The 20,118-nt window shown below is 37.4% G+C and overlaps 1 protein-coding gene across 1 annotated transcript in view; it reads left to right on the forward strand.

The window, feature by feature from the left end:
* The window catches only part of FLT1 (fms related receptor tyrosine kinase 1), a 112,849-nt gene that overhangs the window by 82,713 nt on the left and 10,018 nt on the right, over positions 1–20,118 (forward strand). Inside the window, 2 exon segments of the mRNA XM_020997130.2 lie at positions 6,980–7,094; positions 16,504–16,612. Of these exon segments, the coding sequence (XP_020852789.1) occupies positions 6,980–7,094; positions 16,504–16,612 (224 nt within the window).

Here is a 20,118-nt window from a genome sequence, read left to right on the forward strand (position 1 = left end):
TGGGCTTTCTGACACAGTATTCAAAGTAGCAAAGAACTGTTTATATCATGAGTCTTCAATAGACTAGCATGCTTTAGCCCTATGAGCCACTCACAGTCTGTCCTGGCAAGGTTCCAGTGGGTAGTTTGTTCTTTCTCCTTTTTTAAAAGGACATTTTACAGCCTTGATTTGATCTTTACTACTGGTGTAACCTTTTGTTTCCTGACTTGAAATGATTCAATATTCTTACAAACAGATTCTAATCACTTTAGCGCGTGCTGTGAAATCCCATTCAGGAGATAAGCAGAGTTCTCAAAACAGTCTCTCAGATTTCAGCATCCGAAGGAGAAAAAAAAAGAGAGAGAGAGAGATTGTTCCCTATCTTGGGGCTTTCTGGATGTTCTCTGGACCTTCTTTAAAGAGGTTTCTTGTAGAAATGCCTTCAAGATGAGAATAAAACAGGTTAGCCTCATTCTAGGATATTTTTACCCAAACTATGTTAGAAATAATGCAGACTTAAGAAACATAAGACCCCAAAGAAAGAAAAGATGGAATCAAATGGAAGATCCTTCTGTTCTGTTGCTCCCCCTCCCCTAAATGATGAAGTTCATCAGGAGGTAGTAAGAAACTCCTACAGTTTTAGCGTAGTTTTTTTCATTAAGAACATTCTTTGGCATTGGGATCTATAGGTTTGTGGTTATTAAAGAGTTCTCTTTTATCCAAAGTGTATCTTTTCCTTAAAGCATAGCAATGAACTGTTTAGGGCTATTTTTTCCCACTGAATCACAGAACTTTAGAGCTGGAAGAGACGTGCTCCAGTTATCTAATTCAACCCATACTTGAAAGGAATTCTCACTTTGACATGCCCAACAAGTGGTCATCAGTCCCTTGTTGGGTGCTAGTGTCTTTCAGGTCAGACCTTATGACCAGATTGAATACAAAAGATGTCTGGAACTATATTTGCTGTACGGGTCCATCTCATGTCACACAGGCTCACAAAGTTAGAGCCAAAAGGGACCTGAGAAGTCACATGGTCCAGCCTCCTCATTTGCCATGTGAGGAAAGTGACTTTTACTTATATTCAGGGATGACATCTAGATCCTTTGGGAATGAAAAACACTGCTTGGGATAGAATGAAATAGGGTCCTTAATTGCTTTGATAAATCTATAATCTCATCAGTATGGGTACTCCCCTGCAAAACAGTAGTACAGGTTGCAATCCTTCTGTACCTTTTCATTCAATGTGATTCTTCTTCTTCCTGTTCTCCCATAAATCCTCCCCAGATGGTTGATCCAACACGATGGGCCCCAGATTCAGTCCTTGGCACCTTTCCACAGATAATTATTTAGAATGAAATATAAGGTGCTACCATCATATTCTGTTCAAGTCCTGGGGTCTCCAATACCCAAAGGACACATCTTTATTTTGTTGTTGGTTTTCTGATGGGAGATATAGAACATATTCAGAGTTGTACCAACAAAGGTCATCACAAGATAGACATGATAATGGCTTTTCATCATAACCATGCTCTGTCCTATTCATTATTTGCAGCCGTAGTATTTTAAATAGATATCACAGAATCACAATATTTTAGAGTTGGAATGACCTTCCAGTCTAATCTGTATCTAGACAGGAATTGCCCCTAAAATATCCCTGGTATATCTAGGTTCTGGTTGGAGTTCTACACTGGAGAACAAATTTCATCTTAAGATAGCCAGTACTTGGGCAACTTTAATTGTCAGGAAATGTTTCCTTAAATCAAGCCTAAATCTTGTGCTCTGAAGATTTTATTCATATGTTGGCATATGTTAGCATAGCCTATTCTACATAAAGTTACTTATAATTATATGTATATATAATAATAGATTTATTTAAATTCTGAGATAATAATGTGACTAGTTCTTTGATACTTAAATTCAACATATTATTTTAAGTCATTTAATATAAGCCCATAAATGGTATGGCTTAAGTAAAAAGGCCGAACATTTTATCTTTCTTAAGTACTTAAAAAAAAAAAAGAATGCACTGCTTCTGATTCTCCTTGCTCTCCACAAAATTGTTCATATAATTACTTTCCTTTCATAGTTGCCACTGAGGCCATGATTGACAGCCTCCCTTTTAACACCTTATTTATCATTCTCAAGTACAAAGCTTTCCATACTTTTCCCTACCTGAACATGTAGTTAAATTATAGGAAAGCTATTGGCCTTGTCTACTAGACTGGAAAAGTAATCATTTGTTTTAAATATAAGAATGTTAATTTCATTCTTTTATCTATCAATATGCTAATCCAGAATAGGCAGGTTGATTTTTTTAAGCATATACATGCTGATAAATTTGGCATTTAGTTATAAGATAGAATTATTTGGTCTTATTTATGTAGAAGGCAAAGTAGCATAGTAGGCACTATTTGACATGGAGTTAGAAGAATTAGATTTGAATCTTACCTCAGATATTTGTTAGCTATGTTGTTAGTAGGGACAAGTCTCTTAACAGTTTTGATTTTTAGTTTTCTCATCTGTAACATAGCAATAATACTTGCACTACATATCTCATAGGGTTATTATAAAGACAATATGTTGTAAATATTAAGGTGCCAAATAGATGTGAGTTATCATCCCTTACAGTAAACACATGTTCACATTTGGACATGAGGTAGACTGATTTCTTTAGTAGAGTTTATTATTCCCACTTTTACCCTAACCCAAATAAACCAGTAGTCAGAATTTAGTGGAAAAATGCTTAAGTAGAAAAGTTATGAATGTTCTTTGGTTCTTGACAGCCAAATTCTGCCAGGTCTTATTTGTTGACCTGGAAGCAGCTGAGCTGAGGGAAACTAGGAAGGGCTCATTACTAGGTTGGCTCAAGGAACCTACATGATGAGACAACTACAGAAATTATTATGATAAAATTAGAACGGAATTAAGTGAATAGGAGAAGTCAAGCACAGTGGCTTGGGACGTTGAAATGATTCCTTTCTAGTGATAGGGATCAGGAAAGGTATCATGAGATTGCTGCTTGAGATCAACCTAAAGGAAGAGGATGTCCATAAGCAGATGTGGTGGAGTCCCCCATGGGTCACAGATGGCTTATCTCCTTAACAGCATGTCTTGTTAATGATAATGATAATAACAAGGAATAGGGTCTAGACAGGTGTTTTCATTGGTATGAAGAATTCTCAGATAAAGAAACTCTTTACCAACATAAGTTGGCACCTCCTCAACAACTGATAATCATAGAGTTGCCTAGAGCAGCGCTATCAAACTCAAGTAGAAATGGAGGCCACTAATCTGTACGTAAGGAGTGATGTGGCCTGCGTACTGACTTCATTTTAAAATGGAATGTTATCTATGTTTTATTGTGCTTTTATTTATTTTGTTAAATATTTCCCAATCACATTTTAATCTGGTTCTGCTCAGAGTACTATGTGTTGATGCTCTATCCACTACATCGAGTTGCCTCTCAATTAAAAAAAAAAGATAATAGCTCCCATTTCTGTAGTGCTTGAAGAATTACAAGACTTTTCCTCCCAACAAACTGTGACATGGATAGTGTGATATTCTGCCTGTTTTTATAGATGTGGAACTCATGCTTAGAGAATTTAAGTGGCTTTTTACATCTAGTAAGCATCAAAGCAAGAAATCCAAATCAGGCATTCAGACCCTAAGTCTAGCACTATTTCTACCACATCATATCATAAGTCAAAAGAGGCATTGATTATTTGTTTGGTTTTTTTATTTTTATTTGGTTTTTTAAAATTATTTGGATTATCAGATTTCCCACCACTAATGAAAAACAAATCAATCCCAAGTACCTCTCCTCCTGAGGGTAGGTTAATAGTGTACTGTTTATGAAAGATAGCATTTTCCCCATTATGTACAGAAAACAAACTTTGGTGTTAAGTCAAACCGAATGACACAGTCCACTAGAGGTCTCCAAAATGGAATTCCATGACTGATATGTTATTTATGTGGTGTTCTCTTCATGGGTTATATGCATCTTTTATTCCTTATTTTCATTTATTTATATCAGACTTTAGCCTGAAACTAATTCATGTTTCAACTCTAGGGCATTCTCCAGAGATAACATGTAGTACACTCTTACCCCGGAAATTTTTTTCCTTTCAATAGTTATAAATACCCCCACGCTATTGTACTTGGCATGCTGTATGCAAATGTAGGTAGGAGGTCTAAAACTCATTAGGAAAGGGAGAGAGCTGAGGAGTATATAGAGGACAGTGTAAAGCTAAAGTTGATAACAGTGGCCTTGTCCAGAATAGGCCATGGGATTTTCCTTATCTCACTTTGGCAGGAGGTGCAGTGAGCTTCCTGTGCGAAATCAGGAGCGTATGCTGCTTTCCTCTTGTTGTTTAGCTTCCTCCTCTCTACAAGACGGTTCCCAGCACTGTGATTATCTCTGCATCTTCAAACATGGCACAATATACTTCCTTAAGAGCTTGATGTATTCTTAAGGTTCAGGCAAATTCCCTTCCCCCCTAAGTCTCTTTTCAAGTTCTGTTATATAGCCAATGCCCAAGATGATATTCTATTTTTAAGGTTGAGATTCCAAGTTACCAAAAAGAAAAAAAAAGTTCCTCAAATAGAGATATATTAAAACTGGAAAGAAAATAGCAACTACAGGACTCTATGGCTTATTGATAGAATTTGGGGCTTTCAAGTGAAACCCTTCTACAGTCTTCCATTGCCAAAGTCCATAGAAATAATGAGCTTCTGTGTCAGAATGACTGACTGAAGGAATGCAAGGAAGGAATGCATGTGAGGTCAAACAGGCCTGAGTTGAGCCATATGAATCTGGACAGCAGGCCTCCTGTCATCCTTTGTGCTGGGGAACCTCCCAGTCTTATTTCACCCTAGTGTGCAGATTTGCATTTCCTGAAGACAGGGGGTTTGAGATTAACATCCTGGACCACAACCACACCATTCAGATTGTGCTGGGCAATAGAATAAAAATTAAAGGTCTCTTCTTCCAACCACAAGAATTTTTCAGCCATTGTAAACGTAAGCCTCAAATGTTTAAAATAAATTTTTGAAGTTAAAGAAAAGTACAAGTTAAGGAAGTCAGCTACGAGAAGAGAGAGAACACTAATATTAAGAAAAAAAGAACAACGTGATTTTTATGTGTCTTTTTTTTAATTACTATTTTAAATGCTTCAGGGGGGTGGGGGGAAGAAAAGCGTTTAGTAAATAGCCCTACTGCTTAGGAGGAAGTAAATTAAAAGCTTACTGAAATATTATAGTTTTTGGCAAGTATTAGTGATGTAAGAAGAATTGGGAATTGTGTGCAGAGTCTGAGAATTATTTTTGGACAATGACATATAATAGATATAAAACTCTTTCATTAAAACATTTTGTTAAAAGTTTGGCTTTGTCCTTCAGCTGTGTTACTCATTCACTAACATAGAAGATAATTATTTTTATGTTTAGCTGACTCATAGTTCCATTAATTGATCAATGGTTGAGAATATTTATATTATTTGTTTTTCCTTCATGCTAGACTTGGAATATTTTTCATTACATTTCTACATTTCAATAGCATTTTATCATTACTTATATAATTTTTAGCATGATGCCAGATTTGTGAATTTTTTCTCCTCTTTCAGCCCAGGCTTATTTTTCTGATTCTTTCTTGACCACATGACTACTTGCTAAAACAAATTCTCAGGCTGTGGACATAATTCCTCCAAGCATCACAAACAGTAGCTTTGAGGGAAGCCTGTCATCTCTAGGGAATCATTTCTTTTGGGACTTTGTGCAGGCCCCTATAAATGGTACTAAAGAAAACTTTTCATGAGTTTATGGCTCTTTTGGTGTTTTCCACAATATTGGTCGATGGAGCATCTCAGTTGTCAACATCTATCAAAGAATCTTGCACAGTCTTAATGTATGTATGAGAGATGCCTTGTTGGAAGAGCACATTCAAAGCTATGTCTTGTTTTACTGAGTCAAATGCTTTCTTGTCATCAATAATAATAATGAACGCAATGAGATCTTCTGTTTCCTATGCTTCTTCATCAATTGGTTGTCTATGAAGATATGGTCTGTAGTAGAAAATCATATATGAAAGCCTACCTACTCTTTCCCCATAGTTTCATTAATTGTACATACTAGTTTTTAAAAAGCAAATAATATTCCATGGAACATTGGGGCTGAATGGCATCTCTGAGGGTCATCTGGTCCAACCCTTCATCTTATAGATAGGAGGCTAAGGGTCAGCTGAAGTGATTTGCTAAGATACTCTAAAAGTTCAGAAGAATTTAACTGAATTTTACGAAAGTGCTACAGTCTTTTTTTGATATGTACCCACAAAAAATGAATGCAGTCTTCTGTTATAAAGCCAATTCCTTTCAGATACAAAGTGATCTTTTCTTTATTAACATAGCTTCAAAGTTGTTGAGTTGTTTGTTTATTTGTTCTTTTTTAAAAAACATTTTCATATCAGCATCTTGGGGTCTAATTAGATATAAGAGTCTTAGCTTTCTAGTTATCCATGTAATTTATCCTTTGTTGTAATTCTAAGTGTGGTGTTGGTACATAGCAAAGCAATCTTGGGGTCAATAAGACTTGGATTAAATTTTTGCCTCTGGTATATATTAATTGCGATTCATCAAACCTTTCAGTGACACAGGCTAATCTCCAAGACTGTCCATTGAAAATTAGTTGCTGATTTGTGTTGGTGGGAAATGGGACTCCACATTGGGAGTACTTCCTACTGTGATGAAATCACAGATTCAGCTGAAGCATCTTTGGTTGAATATTCAGTTTACGTGAAAGATGTACACAGCTGTCCAAATGTAGCTGGTTTTCTATACACAGAAGAGAAAAAAGGTCTACATAAAATGTGCATCTTAGTTATTTAAACTCACTGATTCCCTCTCAGGACTGATATTTAAGAAATCATGAAATCTTCCCCCAGCATTACCATGGCCTTGATACTACTATAAAAAGCAGCATTTTAATACCAGCCCTTTTGTGCTTCCAGGTATGACTTTTGCTCTAGCAGTGGCAGATCTTTCAACTTGGACACTGACAGCAACATTGGAAATAGAATCCAGACCATCACTCAACGTATGGCCATAATACAAGGAAAGAATAAGGTATTGTTTGTAAAATGCAAGAACTATATCCTGTTTTATTGCTTGTGAGACAATAACTTGGAGTCTCTGATTTATGAGAGTCAGGCACACTCCAAATATATAAAAACCTTGATGTAGTCTAGGGACATATTTTAGATAAAGCATTAGTGAAGTCTGAGTCAGTGAAGAGACCTGCTGGAATCTCTGTAGCTGACACACTCTCAAAAATGTTTATAATTCTAAAATAGTAAGCTTATTACTCAAATAAAGAAAAGTGGAGAGGTCCTCTCGCATAGTAAAATGATACATATAAACAAAGCCTCCAAAGAAATGTAGGCCAGGTAATTGAGATTCTGCTGAATTTATTTGAATAAAACCGAAATTTGGGTTCAATAAGACTTTTTCTCCAAAATATTTTCATTCCATCTATGGTCAAGAACTTACTGGATTGAGAGCCATGAGCTGCCTCTGGCTGATTGATTTAAGTAGAGAATTGTATTCTACCTCTCTCTGCAAATCACTGCCATCATGGCCTGGTAATGGTTAAGGCCCCTTCAACCAAGCAAAATCTCACAGAATCTCAGCTCTAGTGCCTTTTCCTGACAGAATGTACGACTGAACTAGTTAGATATCCAATTTTGACCGGCATAGAAATGGTGATAATTTTAAAAAGGGAAAAAATATATGATCCCTTTTAAAGTTCTTATTTATTAAAAAAAAAACTCGATAGACAGTGTTCCATTGTGGATAAAACCAAAAAAGTCCTGGGTTCAAATATTGCCTCTGATACGTATGTGACTCTGAGTGAGTCACTTAACCTTCAGTGTGGCAGCCAAGATGGCAAAGGAGATATAACAACAGTAGTTATAATTATAGAAGTTAGGATTTATATAATGCTTTATAAAGTTTACAAAGTGTTTTCCAGAGTCCTAGTCCAATACTCTGTACCATCTAGCTACCTTCACTGTTGGACTTGGAAGTTGAACTTGGATCATAGGAAGACCTGAGATCAAATCTGGCCTCAGACATAAGTCACACACTAGCTGTGTGACTCTGGGAAAGTCACTTAACCTTTGCCTGCCTCAGTTTACTCATCTGCAAAATGGAGATAATAATAATAGCATCTGCCTCACAGGGATTTTGTTAAGGTCCAGTGAGACAACACATGAAAGCATTTTATGAACCTTCAAGTGTTGTGTAAAATCCTAGATATTCTTATTATAGCTGTTATTACTTAACCTGTCACTGTTCTAGCCAAATCTCCAAGGCTATAAATTATAGGGAGAGTATCAACTTGCATTGGTGAGATTTTCCTCACTTAGTAGTTTCCTATACCAGTGAAATCACAGGTCCAAACCCTATCCCTATCCACTTTATAAAACTATACTTTGATTTGGAGTAGCAACTATAGAAAGGGTAGCTGAGAAGTTCAGTGGATAAGAGGGCCAGCCTTGGAGTCAGGAGGACCTGAATTCAAATCTGGCCTTGGACACTTGACACTTACTAGCTGTGTGACACTGGGCAAGTCACTTAACCCTGTTTGCTTCAGTTTCCTCATCTGTAAAATGAACCAGAGAAGGAAATGGCAAACCACTCCAGTATCTTTGCCAAGAAAACCCCAAATGGGATCACAGAGAGTCTGAAATGGCTCAGCAACAACAATTATACAGAAATACATGTTCCTATAATATTAGAGTATTTGTATTGCCTCTTTATCTATAACCTTTATATTTAAAAGTGACAAAGGAACTACTGATACTTCTTGTGCTAGACTTTCTAACAGTCATCTTAGCTGACTCTCAAAGTGGTTAAAATGGTGATGTCCTGCTATCCCCAACCACACTCATTTACTCTTGTTCCTAACAGTCTATTTCATGAGATAGCTGTCAAAATTTAAGGGAGCCGGTGATGTGGCAGCAAATAATGAGCTCCAGGCTTATGTTTTGTAATTCATTTACCATATGAACAAATTTCAGTTATGTTGCTCTCTAACACCCTGCTATGTGCAAGTCACTCATCGGGCAGAAAGGAAGGAAGGAAGGAAGGAAGGAAGGAAGGAAGGAAGGAAGGAAGGAAGGAAGGAAGGAAGGAAGGAAGGAAGGAAGGAAGGAAGGAAGGAAGGAAGGAAGGAAGGAAGAAAGGAAGGAAGAAAGAAAGAAAGAAAGAAAGAAAGAAAGAAAGAAAGAAAGAAAGAAAGAAAGAAAGAAAGAAAGAAAGAAAGAAAGAAAGAGAAGGAGGGAGGGAGGGAAAGGAAGGAAGAAAGAGAGAAAGAAAGAAAGAGAAAGGAAGGAAGGAAGGAAACAAATGTTGACTGATTGATAGGATAGTCTGATGTCATCTTCCAAAATTGATTGTGGCATATGTTGACAGCCATCTATTTTTAAAACATGAATTGAGAGCAGTGGCTTTCCTTCAGTGACTGTTATTTCTAAAGAAGACGTATGTGTATATCGAAGTCAAGAGTCAGTGCTTTCATCAGGGTAGGAATTCCCTCTCCTAAAGTAAGGATCCGTTGACACAAGTAGTCATGGAGAGTTCCTGAGGATCAGAGAAATTCAGTGACTTGCCTACATTTACCTAGCTAGTAAGGTGTACTTGAACCCAGGAGTTTTGATTTCAAAGCCATGCCATCTCTCAAGTATCTACATAGCATATACTGTGGATACATAATGTGGACTCACATTTCTATATTACTTTAAGCTTTACAACACACTTTCCTCCTAAAAGCCCTATAAAGCAGGTTGTACCATGCAACTCTCTATTTTATAGATTTGAAAAAAAAAAGGAGCATTTATTAAACATCTAGTTCTAAGCACCACACTAGACACTTGACAAATATCATCTCATTTGATCCTCACAATAACCCAGGGAGGAGGGTGCTATTATGATCCCTATTTTACAGTTGAGGAAACTGAGGCAGACAGTGGTTGAGTGACTTGCCCAGGGTCACACAGCTAATAAATGTCTGAAGTAGAATTTGAACTCAGTTCTTACTGACTCCAGGCCCACTGTTATGTGCACTACGGTGCCATGTAGCTGCCAAGGAGAGATTCAGAGAGTTTAGTGAGTCATTCAGTTGTATAATTGTATATCCAAGTCTTTGAGACTACATTTAGTGTTTTCTTGGCAAAGATACAGGAGTGGTTTGCCATTTCCTTTTCCAGCTCATTTTACAGGTGAGAAAACTGAGGCAAACAAGGTAAAGTGATTTGTCTAGAGTCATACAGCTAGTAAGTATCCAAGGCCAGATTTGAACTCAGATCCACCTGACTCTAGGGACAGTGCTCTATCTACTGTGCAACCCAGTGAATTAGCCAAAGCACAAAGCTATACCTTAACAGGCCTACCTTATAATCTATGCCTTCTGATAGATATGACTTAGGAAAAATCTTAGTTCACATCCTGGATTTATTCAGTTGGACTCTATTTATATAGTTCTTATCCGTGTGAAATCTAGTTTACTCTGTATACGTTTTTCATGACAGTTGGAAGTGGTAGATTCATTTCTGATTGATGTGTTCCAATTTGTCCTTCTCAAAATTAGTATGTGTGTTTTCCATTCTTCAAGAATTCCAACTCGGGCTATAAGGAATGCTATAACTACAAATCAGTCCTCCCACAGTCCAATCACCTATAATGGTATGGAAGAAAAAGCAGATTCGTGCCCATTAGCACATAGCAGCTATACAGCAGCTGAATGACATAGCTACCCCACTGAATTCCTGAAAGGTCTCAGTGATTTTCTTTTCTTTCTTTCTTTCTTTTCTTTTTCTTTTTTTTTTAAAACTAAGCAAGGAAGGGTTTTCAGGGTAATAAAATCCAATTTCATTCTTGAATGGATTTGGCCAAGACTTGTGAAAAGTGAGTCATCAGGAGTTTCAGACTCTATTGGTTGGACGCTGACAGATTATTGGGTTTGCAGAAGTAGAACAGAGTAGGAAAGAGAAGGAATCCTGAGTTCAGAGAGTTAAAAGAACACAGGAAATGTGTTCTATGTTATTAATTCTGCAAGACGGCAAAACTGTGACAACTACAATGTTTAACAACATTTCCGTTGAAACTGTTTCGAAGGCACCTTCAAGAAATTTGAGTACTTCAAAGGAATAAATACATGACATAAGCAATAATACTTAATCACGAAGTTACTGCTTGGGTGACTCAGTTCCCACACCCAACAGAACTTTAATTCTCACGTTCTACTTTCCCATCAATTGACAAAAATGTGCCTCCCTATGTTAATTTTAGATTCTTCCTTGACCTTTGAACGTCTACTTTTATTCCCCTTGAGCACTTAAAAAGGAAAATATATTAGTAGCAGTCTAAGATTAAAATCACTGTTTTATTTATAGATATTTTTAAACCACTACTGGAAGTGAGGCTGAATTAGAGAATTGGCCCATCTAGTCTGTCCCATCAGGACTATTCCACATTGTATAATTCATCAACATGGAGTGAAAAAAAGAAAGAAGGACTGTGAATTAATTCCCATTTCACACTACCTGGCTGAAATTTTCATGAGTTTTTCTTGAACCTAAAAAAATAACTCATAAAGATGAACTTGAAGGGCTTGTCACTTTTCTGTACCCTTGAGGTAACAACATAATATGGGTTAGGAAGCCAAAATGTGAATTCTGATTTTTTAAGAACTAAATCTACTGAGCCTTCAAATTGAATCATACCAAAAACTCCAGCCAAAAGCATGTATGTGACATATTCAGCAACCAAATTAGCAAAAAAAATAATCACTATAGATTCATATTGTTTTCATTTATTTGCATGTCTGCTGTCTGGACGTCATGCTGCTTTAGCACTAGAGGGTAAGGGCATTTTCTATATAATGCTCAAAGCAATGGAAGCATCTAGTAGAAATCAAAGAATAGCAATGTAGGTTGGATTAGAAACACCACAGATTTAGGCTTCTAGCTTTATTTGAGTAATTCTCCTCTGTCTCTTCCTGTTTACCTTTCTCCAATAGGTACCTGATTTTTTACACAGTTATGGAAGAAAAATAATGACAGAATTAGCAGTAGTAATACATAAAACAAGAAATCTTGGTGTTTTCTTTTCAGACACATTGTAAAAACATTAATGAGCAATATAATTTCAAATTTATGTAGGATAAACCCTTTTATACATTTTTCCTTTAAAATATTAATTTTGCCTTTGATATTCCCACTGTGATATTATTTTTATTCAATTTTTATATCAGCAGGTCTTAGGTCTGAATATCAAAGGACTATTGGCCATTTAATTCATAAGACTCTTGCTTTAGGACATACATGCAATTCTAGAATGAAACTAAAGTTATGTAACTATTATCAAGTCACTTTCCAATTCAGACAAGATAAAATTATACACTGACACTTGAGTTTCTCTTGTCTAACTATGTAAATTTTTGTTTTTAGCTGTGAATGTATTGAAAATACTTTTAAGGGGGAAAGTTATACATGTTTACTTTTGTGAAAAATTGTAGTTTCCTAGAAATAAGAAATTCATGGAGAAAGATTGTTATATAATAATGAATTACTTTGACTAAACAAAGTGCTTAAATTTTATTATAATTTTTATTAAATATTCATTAATGCTTTTACTTTTTTTGCCAGTGAAAGTGGTAGCATAAATACAAAATGAAGGAAACCATTGTCTCTGTGTGCAACAATCTTTAGTCCTTGTAGCTTTTCATCATTAATTAAGGACTAACTCATCAGGGAAGAATTGATATAAACAATAGAGATTGTTATGATGAATCTCATAACTCAGTCGTTTTTTCTATCTGGATGCTCCACCAGTGAAATCAATTGTAAGCTGTAGCCCCTACCAATCTCTTCCTAATAATCTGTAATAAATTCATTTGTTTGATGCATCCCAGTGGTTCATACTTTCAAAGTGGAGGCTGACAGCCAATGGCACAGGTAGGGAAGGCAGTGTAGCACCTTCAGGAGTAGGAGGAACACCCCAGGTCAAAAAAAAAGGAGCAACAGGCTACCAACGTCCGACAGAGTCCAAGGCTTTCTAGCTCACTGGACCTGAAGTCTGATCCCTTGAACAGGACCCAGAAAGGCAGGGACAACTCTAGGCCCCTTGCCAGTAGGAAGCAGTTTCAGAAGCAGACACCTTCACCTTTTACCCCAAAAAGAATTTGGTCCCATTTGTTTGAGGGGGGAATGATGGGATACAGGTCCAAGTGGAGACCTTTGTCCCTTACCCCAAAAAGAATTTGGGTCCCATTTGTCTAAGAGATTCTCCTTGAATTCTCACACTTGATCAAGGAGGTCTCTGGCGTTCCCCTCAGGCCACAATCCCATCAACTGGTCTTTCATTGTGGCTACTCCCAGTCTCCCAATTCTGTGCTGTTACCTCCCAGTTGCCCCTAGCCACTTCCCACCCTTAATCCTATCTAGACCCCATTCTCCCTCAGCCGCATAGTCCAGGTCCTTGGTGTTCTGCTCACCCCAGCTTACTGGCCATCCCCATCCAGAATCTCCTTAAGCCTCTCCTCCAGTCACCCCACACTACTTGGCCACTCCTGGATCCCTCCCGCAGTCTTTCTGTATATAAGGTCCATTTGTCTCTATTAAGGTGCTCAGATTCTTATAATCTAGCCAATAGCTCAGTAATGTTCAGATTCCTTAAGAGTCTGGCCAATATGGTGGGCATTCTAATAAACCTTGGCTTTTGCTGGAAAAATTTTTTTAAAAAAGGAACAAGTAAGAGAGGCTAGATGTTCATACTGAGTTAAATTTAGAGTTTGTTGACTCCTTATCTGACCATGGTTCATTTCACTTTTCTGAATCTCACTTTCCTTGGCTAAAAAACTGGGATCCTAACCTGTCTTTGGTAAAGTCACCTAAAAATGGTTATCAGGAGCTTTGGTCAACTTTTGATTATATGCTTTCAAACTCTTCATTTTGTATCATGATAGATGGTGAGACGCCACAGTGGGATAGAGTGCTGGCCCTGGAGTCAGGAGGACCTTAGTTGAAATCTGGCTTCAGACATTTACCAGCAGTGTGACCTGGGGCAAGTCACTTAACCTTGTTTGCCTCAGTTTCTTTGTAAAATGAGCTAGAGAAAGACATGGCAAACCACTCCTGTATCTTTGCCAAGAAAACCCTAACTGGAGTCACAAAGAGTTGAACAGGAGAGAACAACAATAATTTTTACTCCCAGGTTGACTTCAGTCCATTAATTAGAATTATGGCTTATTTTTAAAAATATATTTATTAATAATTAGTTATTTATTATTAATCTTACAAGCATTTATTAGTTTTTTCCCACTATCCCCTACATTGAACAATTCTTAAAAGTAAAATAAATGCCCTCACAGCAAATACACATAATATAGCCAAATATATTCCCATATTGATGACAAGAATCATGGAACTTTAAAATTATAGTGATAGGGGATATCTTTTATTAAATTTAGGGGTAAACTGCATCTGGTTGGATTATTCTTATTTTTGAGGTGATGGGAATATCCTTATTAATTGCATTTTCTTGGTTTTCCTTTGAAAGAGGTAAGGGATGTCACTTAGTTAAAGTATACCTCACCATATAGGGGAAAGTCTCTAAAACTCAGCATTCTGTTAGGCTTACTCATTGACTGAGAAGGAGCCCAAGATAATGGCAGACTGTGAGAGGAGACTAGGAATGATTTTCTTTATTATTTTGTTCCCCACCTCTTGAAAATAACCTGGTAAAAATAAATAATCAGAAGAAGGGAAACATTTGAGCCCTCCTTCACATTCTCCCCTTCTTGTGGCCTTTGCCCAGTTGCTTTATCCTGATTCTGTTTCTTGGTAAATTAAGATGCACTGAGAACAAAAAATATATGCATTCCCAACCTTTCTTCTCCCTGCAAATTCCAGGAATAGATCACTTTTGTCTTTAGTTTGTAGAACAAACTATAAAATACTGTTTATATTTTATCATTAATGAATAATAATCAGAAAAGTGGGGGTAGATCATCATATTCTTTTTTTTCTCAATGCTTGAACCACCTACTGATTATATAGGTTCAGCAGCTTGGGAAACTACTTTGAGACATTTGGCCTATTAGGGCAGTAGGCTCTAAAATTCTGTAATTGTATTTAAAACAGACATACATACATATACATACACATATGTATACATGTACGTACATATGTAAACGAACACATATACACACATAAACATACATATACGTATGTATATGTATGTATCCTGATACCCTGAGACCATCAGTGTAGCCTTATAGGCTTACTGAACTTACAATGACTTGGAGAAACTGGTCTTAACTTGAAAATTTGTTGAAAAATTTCAATAAACATTCCTTCCAGTAATTCTAAAACCAAATAATCTTGCTTTGGACTTTTTGTATTTGTGTGTATGTGTTGAGCACCCATTCAATCTCAGTACTGAATTGTATTTTAGAAATACCAATAAATACCTTTGTTTATCTAAATAATTCTTTCACTGTTATAAAGGTTTTTCTGAAAGAAGGTATTCATACCAATCTTCAAACACTAAGGACTTTTGTTAACACCCCTTCCCTTTCTTTTAAATACAGTTTTAGAAAGTGCTCCCAAATACATAAAAGTAAACTGTTTCCTGACTTCTCATATTTATTTCTTCAAACCTGTCACCAACCCAAGCAGCTGGAGTGAAAACACATGAAATGTTATTGCCCATTTCATTTTTGCTGTCAATTTAACCAAACCTTAGAATCTCCATTTCTAGATTAGGAAGCTCAAGGAGTCAGAGGCTGTCCTTTACTAAAAACCACAGAGTTCTAACTTCCAATCTTGTAGTGAGTTCTAACTTCGTTAGCACTCCCCACCCTCTAGTTTTGTTTTGTTTTGTTTTCATTCTGGGATACAGCCCTTTGAGATAAGTCATCCTCCCCTTTGAGCATATTATAAATAAAACCGTTTAGCAGATTGTTCACCCGAAGTCATCCTCCCCTTTGAGCATATTATAAATAAAACCGTTTAGCAGATTGTTCACCCCAACTTTGGCTCACCTGGTGTACCCACACCAAGCCTGATGAGCAGAGCAAGCTCTCAGCAATCATGTGATCTCGGGGTCAGCCAAACAAACATCCACTGCTGCCCTTCCTCTCATTGATCCTTCTACCAGAGTGGGACGTGCATTCCCTCACCTCAGGCTTAATGGTGTGTAATTGTGACTCCAGCAGCACGAGACAAATAAGCATGAATTGCTCATTCGATCAGATGGAGAGGCTGTGAGTCTCCTGAGAAACTGTTTTCCTGTTATTTTTCCATTATTTCTGGGGCTCTGCGAGGAGATGGCCTTCCGATAATCACCACCACACTACCTTTTTACTGAATGAATGGAACAACAGAATCGTGTTAGTGGTCAGGGAGCCCTTGGGGCGTATTCCAACAACCTCTTGTGCTAACGCCAGCTAAAATGACTGTGTCTTTTACAGATTGCAAGCACTCTGGTCGTGGCTGACTCTAGAGCTTCTGGAATCTATAGCTGTGTGGCTTCCAATAAAGTTGGACATGTGGAAAGAAACATTAGCTTTTATGTCACAGGTAAGCTGCAGTTACTCCACCATCAAAAGTGGCCTTCAAACCTCCATCATTTTTTTAGGATCACTTCACTCTGCTGCAGGTACTTTCTTCAGTCATGGATATAAATTGGACTTAAGAGATCCAATGCCATGTCATGTCATTTATAAATTGTCGTACTTGGAAAGGAATGGTCACATTCTGAGTAGCTTCATCCAAGGGCTCAACCTAAACTGTCTAGGAAATTGTGATTTTTGGAATATGATTTTACCTATGCTTTGGATTACCCTAAGAATCATTATGTCACTGAGTCCTTTGACTGAAATCAAGTGAAGAATTATTTCTTAGAATTCTCTTCCCCAATATAAAACAGTAATAAGTCATTTAATGACATGGTCTTCTAATCAGGAAATTAATGGTTCCTTCGTCAGTAAATAGAGGTGTTAGATTTGAGCAATGGACTTGGACACAGGAGGCCTGGATTTAAGTCCTACTGTAGACATTTTTTAGATGTGTGATTGTGAGAAAGTCACTTAACCTCTCAAATCCTTAATGTCCTCATCTATAAAATAGGGATAATAATACTGCCTACCTTACAGGGCTCTTATAAGGAAAGTACAAACCTTAAAGTGACATGCAAATGGTATTTATTATAGATAAATGACTTCTGGCTCCTGATACTATTTCCCCACATTTTGTGGAATCAATATCCATCTGGATTTAGTATTTCTAAATCAGATTTGATCCACAGGTTCAAAGGGATGAAATATGATTTTATATCTTAGACATCAAAAGTGTTTTAGGGTATTCCAAATTATAGGAGATATCTTGTATTCATCAAAAAAAAGTGATTGTTTCTGCAAATTTTATATTGCCCAAGTTCTATAAATCGCTCTCTCTGTGCAACCCTCCTGGCACAGGAAGGATGTAAGAAGCTCAGAGTATAAAAACAATTGCCCTACTCCACCCCCTATCCCTCCCAAGAAAAATCTGAGGAAGTCTGGGCAGAGTGCCAGCCTTCTGGAAACCTCACACTGTACCTACTCTGCAGAGTAAGTTATGAACAGAGTATCTTCAATTTCTCCAGAATGATCCTATTCCAGATATACATAGGTAGTAAGGTTGTGTGGGAGGCCACCTCATAAGCTAACTCAGTATCAGAGAAGCTGCTTCATGGGAAACATCAGAGAATAGAAGAGGATTGAACTTTAGAGCTTAAAAGGTACTTTGTTTTTTTTTTCAGTCATTTTTCAGTCCTGTCTGACTCTTCATGACCCCATTTGAGGTTTTCTTGGCAAAAATACTGAAGTAGTGTGCCATTTCCTTCTCCAGCTCATTTTACAGATGAGGAACTGAGGCAAACAGGGTTAAGTGACTTGACCAGAGTCACATGGCTAGTAAGTGTCTTGTGCTGTATTTGAACTCAAGAAGATGAGTCTTCCTGACTCCAGGCTTGGCACTCTATCTGCTATGCCAGCTAGCTACCCTAAAAAGTACTTTAGAGAGCAACTGCTCCAAGGGTTCTTAACCTGAAGTTTGTGGACTTTTAAAATTTTGAAACTATTTCAATGTAGCTGGTTCCCCTTGTAATCTTAACATATTTTATTGCATACATTTAAAGACGGGATTCTAAAAAAGGGTCCATAGGTTTTGCCAGATTGCCAAACGGGTCCAGAACCCAAAAAAGATTAAGAAACTCTGATTTAAGTCCACCCTCCTCACTCTACAGATTAGGAAAGTGAGGCCCGAAGATAAGCCTCGGCCATGAGTCAAAGACAAAGCTGGATTCTAGCCCAGTTTATAGCCTCTCTGGTTAATGAAGAGAAGTTTGAGATACATCTACTTTCTGGCCATTCTAGTCAATAAAATACGAGCATGGTGTTCATTCCAAGTGAGTGAAGGAATGAAGTTCCTTCTAAATACCTTTGTGGATAAACCTGATATGGCTTAGGCTGATGCAGCTTGAAGATTCTGTCGGGTCCTTTGCCTGAAAACAAAACAAATCACTTCCATAAGGGCCAGCCTGTTATGCGCTGGACACCACACAGCAGGGACAACAGGACAAATGAGTGGCATATCCCTGCCCTTCAAGAGGCTGTAGTTTTGTGGGTGTGAATGTTTTACTTTTTCCTCACTCTTCAAATAGGCGCCTGGGTTGTCAGGTCTCCAAGATACTGAAAACACTAGCATTAAGCCTGTCCTACCCAGTTTTTAGTTGTTATTTTGCCCAAAGAAGAGTCCAGGCTGAGAAAAAAACTGACCTTCACTTAAGCTCAGGAAAAATTCTTCCCACTTCCCTCCAGTCTCACCTCCGAATCAATCATAGAGTTAGAAGAGAAATTAGGGGCCATTCATCTAGACCAGCCCAAATCTGAAAAAGAACCCTGCTTATAATTTACCTGATATGTACTTATCTAACCTCTAAGATCCCCAGTGAGGGAAGATTCCTGAGACAGCCCATTCTATTCTGTTAAACTTTTGGTAGAGGAGCAGCTAAGTAGTGCAGTGGATAGAGCACCGGCCCTGAAGTCAGGAGGACCTGAGTTCAAATCCAGCCTCAGATACATAATACTTACTAGCTGTGTGATCCTGGGCAAGTCACTTAACCCCTATTGCCCAACCAAAAACAAAAACAAAAAAACCCAACTTCTGGTAGGAAGTTTTTCCTTCCATCAAACCTCAATTTGTGCCTCTGAAATTTTTATCCATTCTTCCTGTTTCTATCCTCTGGGAGAAAATGAAATAATTCCAATCTTTCTTCCATATCATAGTCTTTCAAATAAAGTCTTGTAGACACCTCTCATACCTGTCTCATAAACACCTCTCATACCAGTCTCTTAGTCTTCCCTTTTCCAGGTTAAATATCTCCAGTTCCTATGCTAATCCTTATAGTATTGCCTAGTTAAGATCCATGGGAAGAATTGATAAATCTCCTACCTCCAGTGGCTTGCCTGTTGAAAGGAATTTTAAGAACACTAGGGTAAAAGGACTTTTTGAAATGTACAGCCACCTTTCTTGTCTCACTTTCTTTTACCAGTGAAATCTGGTTTTTGTTACCCCCTTCCTTAAAACCGCAGTTTGACTCACAGTTGCCTTCCAAATCAAAGCATAATGATTGATCATAGCTCATATGTATAGAGCATCTTCCTCACAACAAGGTAGTGATGTTTCTGGTAATATGACCTTTATTTTACAGCTGAGGAGACTGAGGTTTATTAAGAAGGTTAAGTGACTTCCATCATCACACAGCTAGTTGATGCCAGTCAGTCCTTGAATATAGGTCATCTGGTCTTATGTTTAGTATTCTTTGCCATGTTCTCTGTCATAGGTTTTAGGGTCTTTTGCCTGTACAGTCCAGCAGAATCCTCTACCAGTTCAACCTCCTTCCACCTTATTTAAATACCCTTAACTCTGGTAGATCAGCTTGTATGTATCAACCTGCTAACAAAGCCTTACCTTTGTCTTCTTTCTTTGAGCCCTTTACCAGGTTCCTGAGTGCCTGGAATTCCTTTCTTCTATCTGACAAACTG

The sequence above is a fragment of the Phascolarctos cinereus genome, unplaced genomic scaffold (assembly GCF_003287225.1).
Source record: "Phascolarctos cinereus isolate Bilbo 61053 unplaced genomic scaffold, phaCin_HiC Scaffold_726;HRSCAF=1367, whole genome shotgun sequence".
Taxonomy (NCBI): Eukaryota; Metazoa; Chordata; class Mammalia; order Diprotodontia; family Phascolarctidae; genus Phascolarctos; species Phascolarctos cinereus.